The sequence below is a fragment of the Callospermophilus lateralis genome, unplaced genomic scaffold (genome assembly GCF_048772815.1).
Source record: "Callospermophilus lateralis isolate mCalLat2 unplaced genomic scaffold, mCalLat2.hap1 Scaffold_43, whole genome shotgun sequence".
NCBI classification, from domain to species: Eukaryota; Metazoa; Chordata; class Mammalia; order Rodentia; family Sciuridae; genus Callospermophilus; species Callospermophilus lateralis.
The window spans coordinates 621,949-644,034 of NW_027514380.1; the positions used below are offsets into that span (position 1 = coordinate 621,949).

General features: G+C 36.2%; 1 protein-coding gene across 1 annotated transcript in view; it reads right to left on the reverse strand.

The window, feature by feature from the left end:
* LOC143388774 (A-kinase anchor protein 9-like) overlaps window positions 1-22,086 on the reverse strand; it is a 95,249-nt gene that overhangs the window by 17,633 nt on the left and 55,530 nt on the right. Inside the window, 5 exon segments of the mRNA XM_077108298.1 lie at window positions 10,053-10,285; window positions 15,838-16,043; window positions 18,487-18,590; window positions 19,058-19,204; window positions 20,254-20,457. Coding sequence (XP_076964413.1) covers window positions 10,053-10,285; window positions 15,838-16,043; window positions 18,487-18,590; window positions 19,058-19,204; window positions 20,254-20,457 — 894 coding nt within the window.

Here is a 22,086-nt window from a genome sequence, read left to right on the forward strand (position 1 = left end):
TCACTTAGCATAATCTGCTCTAATGCCATCCATTTCCCTCCAAATTCTATGATTTTGTCATTTCTTAATGCAGAGTAATACTCCATTGTGTATAAATGCCACATTTTTTTTATCCATTCGTCTATTGAAGGGCATCTAGGTTGGTTCCACAGTCTTGCTATTGTGAATTGTGCTGCTATGAACATGGATGTAGCAGTGTCCCTATAGTGTGCTCTTTTTAGGTCTTTAGGGAATAGACCGAGTAGGGGGATAGCTGGATCAAATGGTGGTTCCATTCCGAGCTTTCCAAGAAATCTCCATACTGCTTTCCAAATTGGCCGCACCAATTTGCAGTCCCACCAGCAATGTACAAGAGTACCCTTTTCCCCACATCCTCGCCAGCACTTGTTGCTGTTTGACTTCCTAATGGCTGCCAATCTTACTGGAGTGAGATGGTATCTTAGGGTGGTTTTGATTTGCATTTCTCTGACTGCTAGAGATGGTGAGCATTTTTTCATATACTTGTTGATTGATTGTATGTCCTCCTCTGAGAGATTTCTGTTCAGGTCCTTGGCCCATTTGTTGATTGGGTTATTCGTTATCTCATTGTCTAATTTTTTTAGTTCTTTGTATATTCTGGATATTAGGGCTCTGTCTGAAGTGTGAGGAGTAAAGATTTGTTCCCAGGACGTAGGCTCCCTATTTACCTCTCTTATTGTTTCTTTTGCTGAGAAAAAACTTTTTAGTTTGAGTAAGTCCCATTTGTTGATTCTAGTTATTAACTGTTGTGCTATGGGTGTCCTATTGAGGAATTTGGAGCCCGACCCCACAGTATGTAGATCATAGCCAACTTTTTCTTCTATCAGACGCCATGTCTCTGATTTGATATCAAGTTCCTTGATCCACTTTGAGTTAACTTTTGTGCATGGCGAGAGAAAGGGATTCAGTTTCATATTGTTGCAAATGGATTTCCAGTTTTCCCAACACCATTTGTTGAAGATGCTATCCTTCTTCCATTGCATGCTTTTAGCCCCTTTATGGAATATAAGATAGTTGTAGTTTTGTGGATTGGTTTCTGTGTCCTCTATTCTGTACCATTGGTCCACCCGCCTGTTTTGGTACCAGTACCATGCTGTTTTTGTTACTATTGCTCTGTAGTGTAGTTTGAAGTCTGGTATAGCTATACCGCCTGATTCACACTTCCTGCTTAGCATTGTTTTTGCTATTCTGGGTCTTTTATTTTTCCATATGAATTTCATGATTGCTTTCTCTATTTCTACAAGAAATGCCGTTGGGATTTTGATTGGCATTGCATTAAACCTATAGAGAACTTTTGGTAATATCGCCATTTTGATGATGTTACTTCTACCTATCCATGAACAGGGTATATTTTTCCATCTTCTAAGATCTTCTTCTATTTCTCTCTTTAGGGTTCTGTAGTTTTCATTGTATAAGTCTTTCACCTCTTTTGTTAGGTTGATTCCCAAGTATTTTATTTTTTTTGAGGATATTGTGAATGGGGTGGTTGTCCTCATTTCCATTTCAGAGGATTTGTCGCTGATATACAGGAATGCCTTTGATTTATGCGTGTTGATTTTATAGCCTGCCACTTTGCTGAATTCATTTATGAGCTCTAATAGTTTCTTTGTAGACCCTTTTGGGTCTGCTAGGTATAGAATCATGTCATCTGCAAATAGTGATAATTTGAGTTCTTCTTTTCCTATTTTTATGCCTTGAATTTCTTTCGTCTGTCTAATTGCTCTGGCCAGTGATTCGAGAACTATGTTGAACAGAAGTGGTGAGAGAGGGCATCCCTGTCTTGTTCCAGATTTTAGAGGGAATGCCTTCAGTTTTTCTCCATTCAGAATGATGCTAGCCTGAGGCTTGGCATAGATTGCTTTTACAATATTGAGGTATGTTCCTGTTATCCCTATTTTTTCTAGAGTTTTGAACATAAAGGGATGCTGTACTTTGTCGAATGCTTTTTCCGCATCTATCGAGATGATCATATGGTTCTTATTTTTAAGCCTATTGATGTGGTGAATAACATTTATTGATTTCCGTATATTGAACCAGCCTTGCATCCCAGGGATAAATCCTACCTGATCATGGTGCACAATTTTTTTGATATGTTTTTGTATCCGGTTCGCCAGAAGTTTATTGAGGATTTTTGCATCTAGGTTCATTAGAGATATTGGTCTGTAGTTTTCTTTCTTTGAAGTGTCTTTGTCTGGTTTAGGAATCAGGGTGATGTTGGCCTCATAGAATGAATTTGGAAGTTCTCCCTCTTTTTCTATTTCCTGAAATAGCTTGAAAAGTATTGGTATTAGTTCCTCTTTAAAGGTTTTGTAAAACTCTGCTGTATACCCATCCGGTCCTGGGCTTTTCTTAGTTGGTAGTCTTTTGATGGTATCTTCTATTTCCTCAATTGATATTGGTCTGTTTAGGTTGTCAATATCCTCCTGACTCAATCTGGGCAAATCATATGACTTAAGAAATTTATCGATGCCTTCACTATCTTCTATTTTATTGGAGTATAAGGATTCAAAATAGTTTCTGATAATCTTCTGTATTTCTGAAGTGTCTGTTGTGATATTGCCTTTTTCATCCCGTATGCTGGTAATTTGAGTTCTCTCTCTTCTTCTCTTCGTTAGCGTGGCTAAGGGTCTGTCGATTTTATTTATTTTTTCAAAGAACCAACTTTTAGTTTTGTCAATTTTTTCAATTGTTTCTTTCGTTTCGATTTCATTAATTTCAGCTCTGATTTTAATTATTTCTTGTCTTCTACTTCTTTTGCTGTTGTTTTGCTCTTCTTTTTCTAGGATTTTGAGTTGAAGTATTAGATCATTTATTTGTTGGTTTTTTCTTTTTCTAAGGAATGAACTCCAAGCAATAAATTTTCCCCTTAGAACTGCTATCAATGTGTCCCATAGATTCCGATATGTTGTGTCTGTGTTTTCATTTATCTCTAAGAATTTTTTAATTTCCTCCTTGATGTCTTCTATAACCCATTGATCATTTAGTAACCTATTGTTCATTCTCCAAGTGATGCATGATTTTTTCTTACTTCTTCTATCATTAATTTTCAATTTCATTCCATTATGGTCAGATAAGATGCATGGTATTATCTCTACTCCTTTATATTGTCTAAGAGTTGCCCTGTGACATAAAATATGATCTATTTTTGAGAAGGATCCATGTGCTGCTGAGAAAAAAGTGTAACTGCTTGATGTTGGGTGGTATATTCTATATATGTCAATTAAGTCTAGGTTATTAATTGTGTTATTGAGCTCTATAGTTTCCTTATTCAACTTTTGTTTGGAAGATCTGTCCAGTGGTGAGAGAGGTGTGTTGAAGTCTCCCATGATTATTGTATGGTGGTCTATTAGACTCTTGAACTTGAGAAGAGTTTGTTTGATGAACATAGCTGCACCATTGTTTGGGGCATATATATTTATGATTGTTATGTCTTGTTGGTGTATGGTTCCCTTAAGAAGTATGTAGTGTCCCTCTTCATCCCTTTTGATTAACTTTGGCTTGAAATCTATTTTATTTGATATGAGTATGGACACTCCTGCTTGTTTCCGAAGTCCATATGAGTGATATGATTTTTCCCAACCTTTCACCTTCAGTCTATGTATGTCTTTTCCTATCAAATGCGTCTCCTGAAGGCAGCATATTGTTGGGTCTTGTTTTGTGATTCATTCTACTAGCCTGTGTCTCTTAATTGGTGAGTTTAAGCCATTAACATTTAGGGTTATTATTGAGATATGGGTTGTTCTTCCAGCCATATTTGTTTATTTATGTTACTAGACATGGTTTGTTTTCCTCTTTGATTATCCCCCCCCCCTTTACTGTACTACCTCCCGCTGTTGGTTTTCATTGATATTTTCCATTTCCTCTTCCTGTAATATTTTGCCAAGGATGTTTTGAAGAGATGGTTTTCTAGCTGCAAATTCTTTTAGCTTTTGTTTATCATGGAAGGTTTTAATTTCATCTTCCATCCTGAAGCTTAATTTCGCGGGATACACAATTCTTGGTTGGAACCCCTTTTCTTTCAGTGTTTGAAATATGTTATTCCAGGATCTTCTAGCTTTGAGAGTCTGTGTTGAAAGATCAGCTGTTATCCTGATTGGTTTACCCCTAAATGTAATCTGCTTCCTTTCTCTTGTAGCTTTTAAAATTCTCTCCTTATTCTGTATGTTGGGCATCTTCATTATAATGTGTCTAGGTGTGGATCTCTTATGATTTTGCACATTCGGCGTCCTGTAGGCTTCTAGGATTTGGGATTCTGTCTCATTCTTCAAGTCTGGGAAGTTTTCTCGTATTATTTCGTTGAATAGATTGCTCATTCCTTTGGTTTGGACCTCAGTACCTTCCTGTATCCCAATGACTCTTAAGTTTGGTCTCTTTATGTTATCCCATATTTCTTGAATGTTCTGCTCATGGTTTCTTAACAGCTTTGCTGAGCTGTCTATGTTCTTCTCCAGTTGAAATACTTTGTCTTCATTGTCTGATGTTCTATCTTCTAAGTGTTCTACTCTGCTGGTAGTATTCTCAGTTGAGTTTTTAAGTTGGTTTATTGTTTCCTGCATTTCCAGGATTTCTGTTTGTTTGTTTTTTATAACCTCTATCTCCCTGTATAATTGATCTTTTGCTTCTTGGATTTGTTTATGTAATTGATTGTCAAAGTGGTCGAAGTAGTCTTTCATTGACTGATTTTGCTGTCTAATGTCTTCCTTGAGACTCCAGATCATCTGAAGCATGTATATCCTGAATTCTTTATCTGACATTCCATCTGCTGCAGAAATTACCTCTTCTAAAGTTGAGTTGACCTGCATTGCTTGTGGTCCTTTCTTTCCTTGTCTTTTCATATTGATTGCGTTTCTTTCTGCTTGGTGAAACTGTTGTGTTATTGATTTTTCCCCCTATATATTTATATTGCTCTTGTATAGCTGCAAAGTCTCCCTCGCAGGCTTTGGCGGTGGTTCTGCCCCTTCCTCCAATTGAGGCAATGTGCCTACCACGCTGGGAGGCCGCTGTGCCTGTACTTTCGATGGGCCTGTTCTTTCGGTGGTCACAGATCCGCCTACCTTGCAGGCGTGAGCAGCGGCTTTGCCCCTCCGCTGGCCACTAGGCCTGTTCTGTCTGTTGGTTGCAGGTCTGTCTACCTAAAAGGCGCTGGTGGCGGCTCTGCCCCTCCCCCAACCGGGGCGATGTATCTGGCGGGCCACTGGGCCTGTTTTGTCTGTGGTCACGGTTCCGCCTACCTTGCACATGCGTGGAGCAGCTGTGTCCCTCCGAGAGTTGCTGGGTCTAACCTGCCGGTGGGTGGCAAGTGCGCCTACCTTGCATGCCCGGGGGTAGCTCTGCCGCTCCGCGGGTTGCTGGGCCTGATATGCTGGTGAGACGCAGGTTTGCCTACCTTGCAGGCGCCTGGCGGCTCTGCCCCTCCCCCAACCGGGGCGGGGCGATGTGTCTTGCCGTCCTCTGAGCCTGTTCTGTTGGTGGTCAGGGTACTGCCTACCTAGCAGGCTCGTGGGGCAGCTGTGCCCCTCCGCAGTTTGTTGGGCCTGACCTGCTGGTGTGTGGCAAGTGCGCTTTCCTTGCAGGCCCGGGGGTGGCTCTGCCGCTCCACGGTTGCTGGGCCTGATCTGTTGGTGAGTTGCAGGTCTGTGTAACTTGCAGGCGCCCGGCGGCTCTGCCCCTCCCCCAACTGGGGCGGGGCGATGTGTCTGGCCGGCCTCTGGGCCTGTTCTGTCGGTAGTCAGGGTTGTGCCTACCTAGCAGGCTCGTGGGGCAGCTGTGCCCCTCCACAGTTTGTTGGGCCTGACCTGCCGGTGGGTGGCAAGTGCCCCTACCTTGCAGGCCCGGGGGTGGCTCTGCCACTCCGCGGTTGCTGGGTCTGATCAGCTGGTGATTCGCAGGTCTGCCTAACTTGCAGGCGCCCGGCAGCTCTGCCCCTCCCCCAACCGGGGCGGGGCGATGTGTCTGGCTGGCCTCTGGGCCTGCACTGTCGGTGGTCAGGGTTCTCCCTACCTAGCAGGCTCGTGGGGCAGCTGTGCCCCTCCGCAGATTGTTGGGCCTGACCTGCCGGTGGGTGGCAAGTGCCCCTACCTTGCAGGCCCGGGGGTGGCTCTGCCGCTCCGCGGTTGCTGGGTCTGATCAGCTGGTGATTCGCAGGTCTGCCTAACTTGCAGGCGCCCGGCAGCTCTGCCCCTCCCCCAACCGGGGCGGGGCGATGTGTCTGGCTGGCCTCTGGGCCTGCACTGTCGGTGGTCAGGGTTCTCCCTACCTAGCAGGCTCGTGGGGCAGCTGTGCCCCTCCGCAGATTGTTGGGCCTGACCTGCCGGTGGGTGGCAAGTGCCCCTACCTTGCAGGCCCGGGGGTGGCTCTGCCGCTCCGCGGTTGCTGGGCCTGATCTGCTGGTGATTCACAGGTCTGCGTAACTTGCAGGCGCCCGGCGGCTCTGCCCCTCCCCCAACCTGAGCGATGTGTCTGGCAGTCCACTGGGCCTGTTTTGTCGGTGGTCACAGTTCTGCCTACCTTGCACACGCGTGGAGCAGCTGTTTCATTAGTGCCTGGGCACACTCTCCTTGTTTGCCTCCCTCAGGCCCTTAGTTTGTAGAGCTTGGGGCTGAGCACCCCCAGCAAACTTGCTTACCTTCTGGTAGCCACGCCCCCGTATCTGATGCAAGAGACCTCACTTGTCAGCACTGGTGGGAGCGGTGGCCGTGAGTCCCACGCCAAGGCGAGTCGGTGCAAGAGACCTCAGTTGTCAGCACTGGTGGGAGCGGTAGCTGGGAGTCCCGCGCCGCGCGGTTCCCGCCGGCTCCTGTGCCAGCACCACCGCGGCTCCCACCGGCTCTCGCGCCGCTGCTGCGGCTCCCGCCAGTTCCGGCCGGCTCCCGTGCCGCTGCCCCGGCTGCCGCCGGCTCCCTCGCCGCAGCCCCGGCTCCCGCCGACTCCCTCGCCGCAGCCGCCGCTGCCGCCAGCTCCCTCGCCGCAGCCGCCGCTGCCGCTGGCTCCCTCGCCACAGCCTCGGCTCCCGCCGGCTCCCGTGCCGCCTTCGGTCTGGCTATTGCGCTCACAGGAGAGCTGGCTTCCTCTGTGGTCTGACCGATGTGGAGAACCGAATTGGATGGCTTCCTTCCCCGTCTCAAGCCCAGAATTCAGCTCTGAGTACAGTATTTGCACAGCTGGCGGGAGCCTGCAGAATCCGTAGCACTGTATCTTTGCATTGTTATCTTACCGTCGTTTCCCAGCGAGCGCCGCAGACTCTGGCCGCAGGGCGATTTGCTGCATACGCAGCGTGACCCTCCGTGCGGACAAATCTCTCGCGTTTGAGCTCCAGTAGCAGGTCCTTATGCAATGGAAATCCTTCCTCTAGGTTTCGGAGCACCCCAATTTTGCTGGAAATTCCTAACAAGCTAGCTTTTATCCATTCTACCTTGTCTTTTTCCTGCTCAGTGATGCAGTACACGGGAGTGCTGCACTCCTTTCGCAGCCATCTTGACTCACCTCTTAAAATTTATTTTCAAGAAAGAAAAAGTAGGGGCTGGGATGTGGCTTAAGTGATAGCACACTCGCCTGGCATGTGTGCAGCCCGGGTTCGATCCTCAGCACCACATACAAACAAAGATGTTGTGTCTGCCAAAAACTAAAAATAAATAAATAAATATTAAAAAAAAGAAAAAGAAAAAGTAGGGCTGCAATTGTAGCTCAGGGGTAGAATACTTGCCTAGCGTGTGTGAGGCACTGGGTTCCATCCTCAGCACCACATTAAAAAATAAATAGATAAATAAAATAAGGTTATTAAAAAAAGAAAGAAAAAGTATTACCAGTTGTTTTCCTGGTAGAAAAAGTACAAATCATAGAATATAAACACTAATATGACTGAAATAAGCATAAACAAAACAAAAAGAAGAATTTAATACAGAATTATCTATACTATACATCTTTCATAGAATAAATGGGATAATTAAGATGCATATGCATTCAAGCTTTAAGTACTGACTCAGCTGACTCAGTGGACCCGCATACTCTAGAAGTGGTTTATGGATAAGCATTCTAAAAGAGAGAGAATGCAGGACTTAGGCTAATTATAAAAGACTAAAAATGTAGTAAATCTTGGTAAAAAATGTGTATTTTTTAATGATAACTATGGAATTTCACATTTCAAAACAACATTTACAATGTCAATGTTTGAGTTTAAATAGTCTTCTCAACTTTGGGCTAAAGGAAAGGTGACTATAAAAATTCTCTGATCCAAGAGTGTAAAATTAATGTCTTAATAATACCAATGAAGCTGAATTTTACGGGTACCATTTCATTTCCTTACAAGCACTTAGAATGCTGATAATGAAAAATAAAATAACTCTTCAGAACTTTGAATATAGGACCACCACTAATTTAAAAAAAAATAAATAAATAAATCATTTTTCCTACTCTTGGCAAATAACAAGCATTTGAGCTTTCAAGAATATTATGTCTTTGGTTCTCTGTGATGCTCAAGTAAATTTTTGAGTTACTGAAATAGAAGCTTTAATCATTCTGTACATGCTACAAAAGAAAGCTCTAGAGAAACAAGAATTACTCAATGTTAGAAATTTCATCTGCTATTTAACTACAGGCCTCAGAATTAATCTATGAAAACATAAAAGAATTTTTGGGAACTACATAAGGCATATGTTTGCTTTAGTTTGGCCAATCAAGGTGCAAACCAGAAGATATATTTATCTAACTATTAATTCCCTATCCTTTCCCCCAGTGCTGGGGATAGAACTAAGGGCCTTGCATATACTGGGCAAGTGCTCTACCACTGAGCCATATAACAGGAAATACATTATGATGAATTTCCCTGACCAGTTAGTGAATTCCCTTTACAATATGTGGTATCTCAAGAGTCTTTTCAAGGTATAATTCATATTCTACCACAGAAAAAAAGGTTTAGTTTATTTCCAAACAGAAAAGAATACCTGGAGAAAATTCTGGGTGTCATATATGAAGACCATTCAAAGAACAAATATTTCAACAGAAATGTATGTTATATTGATAATTCCTTCCTCATTAAATCCTAGAAGCATATTAAAAGTATCAGGGGGTGGGACGGTAGATTGATATGAGAAGTTAACCAACTAATAGGGAATAAATGAATCAGTTTAAATGCCAACAATTGAAGAAACAGCTTAAGTCAATAATTTAACCCTAATAGAAATAAATCAGGTATTAAAATGCAAAATATATATTTGTCATAGTTACTGTATCTAATAGTCACAGCTATTGCAGAAACATGCCATATTAAATAATTAGAGAAAATAGTACCAAAGAAAAGCCAGTCATCAGAACAAGAGCTCAAAGACATTCTTTCAACTTCTCAAACTTAATATTTAAAGAACAATATTTTTTTTGAGAATTTTAATATTTATTTTTTAGTTTTCGTCAGACGCAACATCTTTGTATGTGGTGCTGAGGATCGAATCCGGGCTGCACGCATGCCAGGTGAGCACGCTACCACTTGAGCCACATCCCCAGCCTGTAAAGAACAATATTTTAAAGGAAAAACTGCTAAAACTAATTTTCTACCAAGAGATAACTTGTATGGTGAATTAATCTACTCATATTTATAAAAAGAATGTAAAAATCAAGTGAAGGAATTGCAAGTTTGATATGTAATACAATAATGGTATGTTATGACATACTACAACATATAGTTTTAGACATTTCCACTACAACATATAGTTTTAAAGATTCCTTATAGTATTAAATAACATTTTAATGGAACATTTCACACAATAGTGAAGTTAAAATCTCTTTTGATATAAAAAAAGTAATGTGTAACAATCTAGAAAATCTGGATATTAAAACATCAACGAGTTTTTGAACTGGAAGAGCTCATCATTACATTACCTTCACACCAAAAACAGGACTACTAAAACTAATATTGGTTATCACAAATACAGCCAATTATTAAAGAGAAGCCTAAATAAAATTCTTTGGGACAGTAGAGAGAAATATTTACTCATTTATGCCTTATGCAATATTCAGAAGGTAGTAATAATTAAGGAGTTTACCTGACTACTAGTTTCACTTAGAGCTTCCAGCATTTTTTCAACTGCTGCTTGTAGTCGAGAACTAATATTCAGCATTAATTCTTCATTTTCAGGATTTATTTCAGTTCCAGCAAAACCAATCCTTATAAGGTGCTGCGATAATTCTGTTCCTTCCTCAGTTACTTTTGAACACATGCTATTATCAGTTCTTGGCATATCACTTCCAGAATAGGAGGGTATGGATCTGTCTATAACTAGAATAACAAAATGTTAAAGGCATACATTAATAACAATAATTTCACTTTAAATTTTTAAAATCAAGTCAAATTGAAATCATTTTTCAAAGTACATGTGTTTTAATAACAGCATTGTAAAATTGCAGAATTTAAGGTTTGGGTTATTTAGTAATTTTTCTTTAATAAAAATTTGGGGTTTTTTTTGGGGGGTGATACTGGGGATAAAATCCAGGGTCTTACACATAATAAGCATGTGCTGTATTGTTGAGCTATACTCCCAACCTGATAAAAATTTTTTAAGATAACTTTTAATAGATATTTATCAAATGACAAGCATATAGAGTTTGCTAAGAAATGGGGACACTAAGGAGACAAAATCTGGTTCCTATTGTGAAGGACTTTACAGTATAATGCAACAACACACATATATACATAAGAAAAAAAAAACCTCTATCCTGCAGTGGGATATGGAAGAATAGAATAAGTGCTCCTAATTTGTTTGGAGTAACCTGACTTTTAAGCATTACATATTTGAACATTACCTGCTCTGGCTACAGATTAAAAGAAACAGATAATTTTGTAGCTTGGTATTTTTGTAAAAAGTATACTGGGAAGAAATTAGGATGATGAGCAGTGCTAATTTAACTTCAGACACTGTTACCATACTATCAACATTATTGTTACATCTTACATAAGAAAATCTGGTTGACATAGGCAGATGATAAGCTTTGCAACTGAACAGAGGAATATTAATGGAATATGTGGAGATACATAAACTGTTAGAAATTTGGGTCTGCAGAATTAGGGGTCATCTGTAAAAAGGTAAGAGTTTAAACACTGAAAGTGGTTACATCTGTTATAGAAGTGATATTTAGTGAAAGGAGGAAACAAAGTTGGAGCCTCTGTATATCATAAGCTAACAAAAGAAGCCATATAAGAAATATCAGGTAGACAGGAAAGGGATGTTCTAGAAGAGAACATTTCAAAAAGGAAAAGACTTTAGTGAAGTTATTTGCCTAGAAAGACAAACAGTCAAGGATTATGCTATGAATTTAATGACTGAAAAGTCACTGTTCTCCTCAGAAAGAAGTGTTGGTAGTATAAGAACAGAAACTAAAGTCAGTTAAAGCAAGAGTTAGTGTATTCTTTTTAATTTTTTATACCTTCATTTTATATATACATTTTTTATGCAGTGCTGAGGATTGAACCCAGAGCCTCACAGGTGCTAGGCAAGCACTGAGCTATATCCCCAGCCCAGTCTCTTCTTGCTTATTCTCTTATGAAGTATACTGAAGTTTACCTTGTAGTATGTGTGTGTGTAAGTTAAAAGAAACAAATAGTTATTTTTATGAATATAAAATGAAATTTTATTGTACAATATGACATTTTGTGGTACAGAGAAGCAATCAATGGTGAGAAAAAGACTGAAGATTCTGTGTACACATGGGAATAAATCTAAAACACAAGCACAAGGTGAAACAAAGCCATTTATAAATGATCACTGAGTGTTAGTTTTTTTTGGAATAGGCAATAAAGCACCTAGAAAAGATAAAGATGTCAATCAGCTTAATGTATTTTTCAGGGATGGAGATGTAGCTCAGTAGTAGAATGCTTGTGCTTGCCTGGCCTGAGTGAGGTCCTAGGTTCAATTCCAAGTGTGTGTGCACACACGCGCGCACACACACACACACACACAAAAAAAAAAAGAAACTTGAAGATAGAAATTATCTGAAATAATCTGAATATGTTCCATTAAAGAAACAAATTTGTTTGTTCCTATGAAACAAAAGAGAAAGACAGCAAAATTATAATTACCCATAATGACTAGTCTGGGGGAAAAAATCTGAGGACAAAAAAAAGAAGGGCTATTTTATAACATGCCAACAGAAATCAAGAACAGGCAATTTGGTGAATAGAATCACTTGAGTGGTGAACCAACCACTCAGATGTATGTTGTAAACACAGCAAATAATAGTTATTCAAGTCTTTTAGTCATATACTTTATGAATTATACCATTCATTTCCTGATGCATAATGGTAAGTTTTTCAGGTTAAAGGAGGGTGAGCAATATCATAGTGTCTTCCCAGCCTCAGTGGCTCACTGAAGACCTTTATGGTTCCAATTGGAAATCATGTGAATCAAGCTTGACCCAAGTGTCTGACAGATGAAAACTATACTAAAAGATATGGAGTGGAGACAAAGAAATTTGTCCAAAGTCACATTAAGGCAGAAAAAAAAAATGAGGCTTTCTCATTACTAATCCAGTATTCTTTCTATAACTTTCCACTGATTCAAAAGTAAGCTGAAACAAACAAACTTCAATCCATGGACTCCTACAGGAAAGATGAGCATTCTACCCCTAAACTATCACACTGCAAACCTAAAGGAAATTTTCTTTTAACAACCTAGGGAACTCATTTTTATGAACTGATCTAATATCCACTCAGGTTCAAGTGATTTGACATTTGGCCAAAATTTCCTTTCAATTTCATAAACTAGTTTGCTTTTACAAGGAAGTGAATATTAGCACAATCAGTTATTATTTTCAAGTGTTAACAAGTTCATACATGTTTAAAGCCTAAACAAGTTCAGGCTTGAAGGCTGAAACTACATCACAAGTGATACTTTAAAAAAAAAAAAACAAAAGTTGATTCACAATCAGATTAAGCTTTAATTTTTTTTGTTATGGTAAATAACACAAATCTTTCAATGGTGCATTTTAGTTTTTACAGAAATGCTTCCATTAAGAATGTGAAGAAATGTCAAAAGAACTTCTTACATATGGGGCATATTGTCAATATTTAAAGCCAGTATTTTCATAAAATAAATGTTTTTAATCATAAACTCTATTAATTCACTATATCCTTAAAGATGCAAACTAGGTAAGTATACCCCAATGATACTTAATTTTATTAGTAAAAGTAACATAGCCAGACATGGTGGTACATGCCTATAATACCAGCAACTTGGACAGGAGAAGTATGGGAAGTTTAAGAGCAGCCTTAGCAACTTAAACCAGGCTCTACACAACTTAAGATAAAAAGGACTGAGTTATAGATTAGTGGTTAAGTGTCTCTGGGTTCAATTCTTGGTACCAAATCAAACCAAAGAATGATTTGTAAATACAAAAATTAGGATTGAGTTAATTAGACAAAGAGCATGAGAAGAAGATTAACATTAAACAGGGATGAGAGGTGGGAGGGAAAGGGAGAGAGAAGGGAAATTGCATGTAAATGGAAGGAGACCCTCAGGGGTATACAAAATTACATACAAGAGGAAGTGAGGGGAAAGGGGACAAAATATAAGGGGGAGAAATGAATTACAGTAGAGGGAGTAGAGAGAGAAGAGGGGAGGGGAGAGGGGAGGGGGGATAGTAGAGGATAGGAAAGGCAGCAGAATACAACAGACACCAGAATGGCAATATGTAAATCAACAGTTGTGCAACTGATGTGATTCTGCAATCTGTATACGGGGTAAAAATGGGAGTTCATATCCCACTTGAATCAAAGTGTGAAATATGATATATCAAGAACTATCTAATGTTTTGAACCACCAACAATAAAAATTAATTTAAAAAAAAAAGATTGAGTTAATTAAATGGACCAGCAAAATTATCTGTGCCACAATATTTTACACAATATATTTCTTAACTTTGGATTGAATTTTTCTTCTAATGTTTTCTGAATCAACAGTTGATTTCAACAGTTAACATTTTTAAAGATCAATAATAATAAAAATCAATAATAATAATCATAATCAATTAATATATGTACAAAATGGTTGTAAGTAAAATATTAAGTATGATTTAATCATCCCTTGAACAGTAATCTCAGTGTTTCCTAGACTATGAACTACTATAAAACACAGACGATACAGAAATTGCTGAATAAGTGTTTACAGAATTGAACAGATAAAGTTGCTTATAATTAACAAACTATTGCTAGATATGTTAAAATAGACACTATCTATGGATATAGATAGTGGATAGAGGATTTGCTTTCTCCAAGAAAATGAACATGAACATTATCCTCTGTGTTTGCTTGATCTCAATTACCAATTTGTCTTTATAACTCAGCATACTGCTCCTTAAGTAGTTGCTGTTGTTTGCTGAATATTCAGTAGCCATTTTAAGAAGTATCTATGAGAAATGCTAACAAAAAGGCAAAAAAATATGTTTGCAATGTACAGAACATTCCTTAGTGTCTTTTGAATATGGAAGTCAATCTAGTACAGTTCTTACCAACAGAACAGAAAAATTCCTCCCTAGATGATTAAGTGAAACCAGTTAATTACCTTAAAAATATTTTGGTAGTCACTTTTATAAGTTTTAGGTATTTTCAAACATTACCTAATTCTTCTTAATACATCAAGATCCATATATAGACATAATAGTCTTCATTGAGAACTTAACCAAAAGTAAGTTAATTTGAAAAATATATCTACCTAGTTTGAAAAGAGTAAATGTGGAAGGAAGGGTTTAAAAGTCAGGATTATTTCATCTTGTATTTTACTAAAAATGGCATTGAAAATTATTTGTGAACTCACCTGAAGTGTCTTTAATTCAAATTTATTTTAAATTCCAAATCAATCTTTTCTCTGTAGTTAAAATGTACTGCTGGCTAACTAGAACTTAAGCAAACCTTCTGTAATTAGAATACTTGCTATTTTTGCCCTTGAAGCTTAAAAACTAGACTGTTTCAAAAATTGTAAAGCTCTGGCATTTCAGAATATTTCCTTCTACCTGGGCAGAAGTGGTTGGATGTGAAATGAGAGTGAACTATAGGCTTGACCTTCTAATTTAAGAATCCAGGGCCTATTTCTCTGGAAGCACCTGACTAACCTTTCCCCTCTTTTATTTCCTGATATCTTCTCCAGCAAGGAAAAAGAAACAGAAAAAAAAGACAAATTGGAGGTCAGCAATGGGATGGTAAAAATTTAAAATAAGAGTGTACAATCACAGATATAAAAAATTGTGTTCTATATGTGTAATATAAATAGTAAAACATTCTGCTGTCATATATAACAAATTAAAATTTTAAAAAATTAAAAAAAAGAAATTAAAAGAAGAGCCCAAACCACACAGCTACAGGAAAATGACAGAATTAGGAAAAAAAGCCATCTCATAACAGGACAAAAACTGTCAAACCACTTTTCCAAAAGTAAGAAAGGACCTAAAAGAGGATAGTCTTTGGTTTCTTATAATCACATTCTTCTAACTATCTCAATGAAAACTGGTGCTGGATTCCTACAAGTTCTTTATTTTAAGCTTTCCTGATTTACAGGGTGGTGATGTGGAACTTTTCCTTTATAAGTGGAGAAATGAAAGAGTCTTCTGGCTTGTGTAGGCATACCAAGGTATATAATGGCAACTCTAAAACATTCACTTGCAAATGCTATACAATAATACATATAGTGCTTTGAACAGAGGGGCTTTGTGTTTGGAGGTACATTTGTTGAAAAATACTTGAATATTCTCTCTCCTATATATTCTACACACAGAAAAAGTGCCTTGAACTCAGCAAGATGATTTGAAGATGATTATTTCACAAGCATATGAAACTAGTATTACCTCTTATGTGTTCCTCGTGGATACCTGACTTTACAGATGCCTCTGATTCTGATCTCCAAATAAGGCTGACAGATGACTGGCCTTTACTAGATCTATCTAAAATCCCAAGAATATGGTGGCCAATAGTTTCTTCAACAACAATGGTAGTCTTTACAACTTCTAAGAGGATCTTCAGAAGTCTGTTGTTAGTTTTCTGGAGTGCAAACCTATACAGATAAAAAAAAAACATTTATTAAAATATTTAATCTCTTTATAAATCATTTAATCTTAAAATATTTATTTATTAAAATATTTAATCTTTTTACCATATAAATCCTTTACTACTATCTCACCAAAAATACATTGCAAAATATGTGTTTGGTGAAAAATATCATATAGATTTGCTCTATTAAAATAACACAATAACACCTACAATGAAGTGCTTCTTACTCTTAATTTATTTTTTTTTAAAGTGATTTGTTTAGAAAACAAATTTATAAGATTTCTAAAGGTGCATTTTATTGACCTGAAAGAAATCACATAATAATATTTTTTAAGATAGTAATAAATTGGAAGAAAACTTTAAGAAGACAAAAAAATTGAGTTTCAAAAAGTGTGGTAATACCAATATCTACATAATTGCATTGGTTATACTGATCATGTTTTTATACATATAAGGTTTATCTTTTTATGTGTCAGACAACAATATTTTAATAATTAAGAATCCAACTAGAAATAAAGTGGTAGTATTTGTATAATTTCTTGGTGATAAACTAGATGTTTAAATTATAATAACTGGCAAAGACCTGCTTTAAAAAAGGCTTTCAGTGAAACTACTCAGTCAACACCACAGGAAATATCATAGGCTGTTATTATACCTGCTCCAAAAACAAAAATATCTCTAGTTACACACATTGCACTCAGCCAGTAGGAAAAAAACATATTTTCAACTAAGTAGAAATAATAGCTTGTCTTTATAGAGATAAGAAATACATCCTAATTTTAAAATGAGAAAATATTGTTAATCAGCCTTCAAAATATCTTAGCACTATGAACATGTTAATGCCTATATTTCTAGACTTTTTTCCTCCTCTGCTTCACTCTAAAATATATACATTTTAAAAACAAAAACTGATCATACTGGACAATGTGATTAGAAAGGTTTCTTTTTAGCTTAACATGAACATTTTACCATGTGAAAAAATGTGCTTCCATAAATGGTGATTCAAAAGATGATATGATTAATTTTATGAATAACTAAACAACTAACTCAACAGTTTAATTCAACAGAGATACTATGGTCATAAGCTTTATATTTAATACATGTAAGATATAATAAGAAACTTTCATAGTAAGGTCCCCTGGCCTAAGAGACTTCTTTCTCAACCTCACATGTTGTTTGACACATTACCAACAATCTGGTTGAAAGGGTATCTGTTTCACAGGCACATGACAGACCTATTTTAAGATCAGGTAATAAATGGAGAAGTTTTCCTTTAGTATTTGTCAAGTGAAAAAGAGAGTTCTATTTTTGTACCTAGATCAAATTCTCTGCTTACATAATCAAGAATGTTTAAACATAAAACCCCAAATAATTTAGTTAGTGGGACGTAAGGGTTTTAATTCCGTAACTTTTATTTATAGAAGTTTTGTTCAAGTCCTAAATCCCAGGAGTTGGATAATGTGATTAAAACTGATATAATGGTTAAAAGAAATGAAGATGAGCAAGATGTTTATTTTATATTGGCATGGTAACTCTAATTTTCATAAACTGTCTTTTTTATTGGAGTTCCATACTGACTATGTTCCATATTGATGATCCAATGGGGAAGCCAAAATCTTAGGGGCCAAATTCCTCCATGCAAGATGAGGAAGTAGATTAGGAGGACACAAAAGGGTTGATAGTCATAGAAATTGGAAAAGGAGGAAAAAGTTAGTAGATATTAGTTCTAATTAAAATTTAAAAAATTATTTCCATTTGAACACAATAAATTTTAGATACTGTGCTTAATATCAATGTGGGATAATTATAGTATAGTTTTGTACATTTTAATATTAACATCTACAAAATGAAAGTAAGGAACTTTTTGTTAACATTGGGCCATTAATTTATTACTTTATAAAACTAGGATATGTATTAAATGTTCTCACCTATTATGCCATGAAAGCATGAAAGAAACTAAATGTTGAATATTTACAAATGCAGTAATTTTTTTTCTCAACATAAACAAATCAGAGAATAGCTTACACTGAATCCATGCCCATACATTGAAGGAGGAAAAAAGAAATAAAGCTCACAGGTAGAACTGTTTTTAGTTTTTTAGGTTACAAAACAGCATTAAGAAGAATAAAATTAATCAAGAAAGGTTTGATGTTAAAACAATTCTAAAAATTTAAAGTCAAGTTTATGATCAATAGCCAATTAAAATTTTTATTACATAAAAAGATTTAAAAATTTGTAATTTAATGTCTAAAAATTGATAATCTTTTATATATTACACATATATGGACATGTTTCATACATAGAAATATATGACATGTTTCATACACAAGATAGTATTTTTAAGAAAATACACATGTACAAGATAAAAATAAGGATGAATAAAGTTTATTACATTTAAACAATCATTGTAATTGACTTTGCACTGAAAAAATACACATTTTGAATACCTTTCACTGGACAGACTATCAGGAGGTACATCTTCAGGTTTTCTGTCCATTTCCTTTTCTTTCAATGTCTCTTCCTCAATTCCCCTTTGGTTTTCATTTTCATTCTGTTTAAGTTTGTGCAACGGCAGATAGGACAAGACAGAAAGAAAACCTGTCATCTTAAAAACAGCATATCATTCTTCTATACTGGTATGATGTGAAACAGAAAGTGCTTGAAATAATATTTAACTACAATTTACCAATAGATCAGCAGTATCAAAAAAAGAATAAAACATTCAAGTGTAGAGATGAAAAATGTTTTAATGGCTTCAAACTAATATACTCTATATAGTGTGACAATAAGGGTTGTCAATAAAGGTTGCTCCTTGTAGTTTCTCCTACAGCAATGCCAGATTCAACTTATCTTAAACAGAAACCAAGGCATTTTGACTCCACCTACCTTACATCTAAGTAATCACCAATATGTTAAGCTTAGTAACTATAAAAATACGTCTCCCACCAACAATAAAGACAAACAAATCCTACTTAATTGTTGATCTACTGTTCTTAAATGCACCAAAGTCAATACTACCTGTGTTTGCGTACTGCTGCTGCGCAGCTCACAACACAGCTTCTCTCTTCCAGATAAAGACAGCTGCTTTAGTGCTTCCAACTCTAACTCTTTTAAAAGCACCCTTTCTCTTTCTGAAACCAGGTTTTCATTATTTAATGAGCATCTCTAAATAAGAAAAAAAGTCATGGAAGAATATTGATTGCGATAGAGGTAAAAAGCAGAAACATCAAGCAGATTTCTTTTAACCCCTTGGGACCAAGAGACCTTGATTCTACCTTATGATTCATATTTCATTATTAGGGATTAAAAGGCACATATGAAGTTCAATGCAAAATTTCCAACTTTAGAAAAAAAGTTATTTAAACTTAAATATTCAAGAATTTGTATAGTTCGAGTAATATTTTCTCTGTCAATTTTTGCATTGAAATTTTAGAAGAATAAATTCACAAAATGCAATGAAGAAAAGCAAAACTGATTTTTCAAATGATATATTTTATTCTCAAATATCAATTTCCCTATTATTTTATATTTAAAAAATACACGTTTTAGTTTTCAAAATTAAATTCAATAAATTTGTTTTCATAAGAACTTTCATGTAAATATTTCTTGCTTTTCTGCAATAATTTTGTGAGTATATTTTATATAGCAGTTGACAAGAATATAGCTCCCAAATACCATGGGATATTTAAATTTAGAAAAGAATGTTATATAAATTTGAATTTCTCTAATCAACAAGAGATGTGTCCTTGGAGACAGTTCTAGAAACAGATTAATTCAGAAGATTTCCATTCATGATTAAAAAGATGGATTAAAGATAGATAAAGATAAACCTTGAAGATGGTAATTGGTAGACTCACAGAACTATAAATGAACATGGAAAAAGTGAATGACAGCAACTGTATATTCAAGTACCTCGGTATAATATTTCCAAAACTCTCAAAATGCTTTAGCTATGTATGGTCAACGGAATTTTTAAATTTATATTGTAGTCACATTTCCAGTGCCTGAAAGGCAGTTAAATAAAATGATAATGCACATTATATCAGTTGAGTTAGGTGTGCCTAACAAGGTCTAAAGTTGATCCCAGAAACTTCCTGATGTTAAGTATTTGTAATTTATTTGTATCTAGGAAAAATAATTTTGACTTAAAAAAAAGCCACATAAAAAATACCATTATTTCAATTGAGGAGAAAAGAGACTCTAAAGTTCCATACCTGGGCTAACTGTCTATTAAGTCTCTTAATCTTTTCTTGTAGCTGCTCCATGTGTCTCATGTGTGCCTGCCTCAACAGTTCTGTGGCCTGTTGATGTTCTTCATACTGTCGTACAAGTTCTTGCCTCATATCTTCCAACTGTTCTTCATTTGACATCATTTGTATAGAAGCATCCATGCTTGATGTCAACATCTTACCATGAATCTTTGATGGGAAAAAACACAAGCAAAAAACTCAATCATAACATATTTTGTGGCAATTAGTCAGCATTGATACTTGAACTGTATATGAAAACAATTCTATTAACAACATAAAGCACATGAGTTTTAGTTTTATTATTAAACAAAAGCATAAATCCCTTTTTAAAAAAAAATATTTTTTAATTGTAGATGAACATAATACCTTTTTTCATTTATTTCATGTGGTGCTGAGAATCAAACCTAGTGCCTCACCCATTCAAGGCAAGCACTCTACCACTGAGCCACAACCCCAGCCCATAAATCACTTTTTTTAAAAAAGTATTTTTCTTATTTATAATTCCCAAACAACATGAAGTTAATTTATTACCACCATATATGTTATTTTCCAAAAGGAAACAGCTACTTACCAGATAGTTTAGCTAAAATCTAATTCTAACAGAGAAAAACAAAATACTCAAGATTCTTTATCCACCCCCTCCAACCTCCACCCCATCCACTTTTTTTCCCACCCGTACTAGAGATTGATCCCAGGGCCTCACACATGCTGGGCAAGTGCTCTACCACCAAGCTACATCTCCAGCCCCTTCTCTTAATGAAGTTATAACTCCTTTATATCTCTTGATATTTTATAATGGGGAAAGAATATAAACAACAACAACAAATACACACACACACACACACACACAAAGTTTATAGGGCCAGGCTTGTGCCTCAGTAGTAGAGCGCTTGCCTAGCATGCATGAGGCACTGGGTTCAATCCTGGGAACCACATAAAAATAAACAAATAAAATAAAGGTATTATGTCCATATTCAACTAGAAAAATATTTTTAAAAATTAAGTTCACAAAATATAAGGAATTTTGCCTATTTAATTTTTATTCATTGGTCATCACAGTATTATAGAAAACTGCTTATTCAAAGAAAAATTATAATAAATTTTATTTGGAAATAAATGCTTTACATTTATGAGTTTCTCACACTCATGACAAGTCAATAGGTTCTATGAATACTTCAATCCCTTAAGATACTAATTAAAATCATTCTGCCTTGAACAGCAACAGCTAAATTAGTTTTCATAAACATTTCACAAGTTTTGCATTACATAAAAAGCTGACAGTTTTATTTGAATACTCCTCTGAACAAGATATATCTATCGTGAACACATAAAATAAATTTGAAATTCAGATAATTTTAAAAGAAGTAGAATTTATTGTTTTCTAATAAAGGCTGCAATTCATTGGGGTAACAGATCCTCAACTAACAAAAAAAAAAGAATTAGTATATAGATAATAAGATACTTTGAAACGTCTTCTTGAATTCGTAGCAATTTCCTTTTATGTTCTTACATTTAATTGAGCAAATCATTTGGCCACAGGTATTAACTAGTTATAATATAATTAGTCTTCAATTAGTTTAAATAAAATTAACACTGGTATAATTTACAATGAGAACTTAACATGTACTGTGTCCATAAGACAACCAAGAATACTATGACCTGACTTATTTTATACTTCACACCAATATTGTTTCACTTAATCAAATACCTTATAATTAATAAAATACATTAAAGTCAAGACTGGACTTCATACTTTCATTTTCTATTAATCAGCATTATTGCTACTGTTTTAAACTG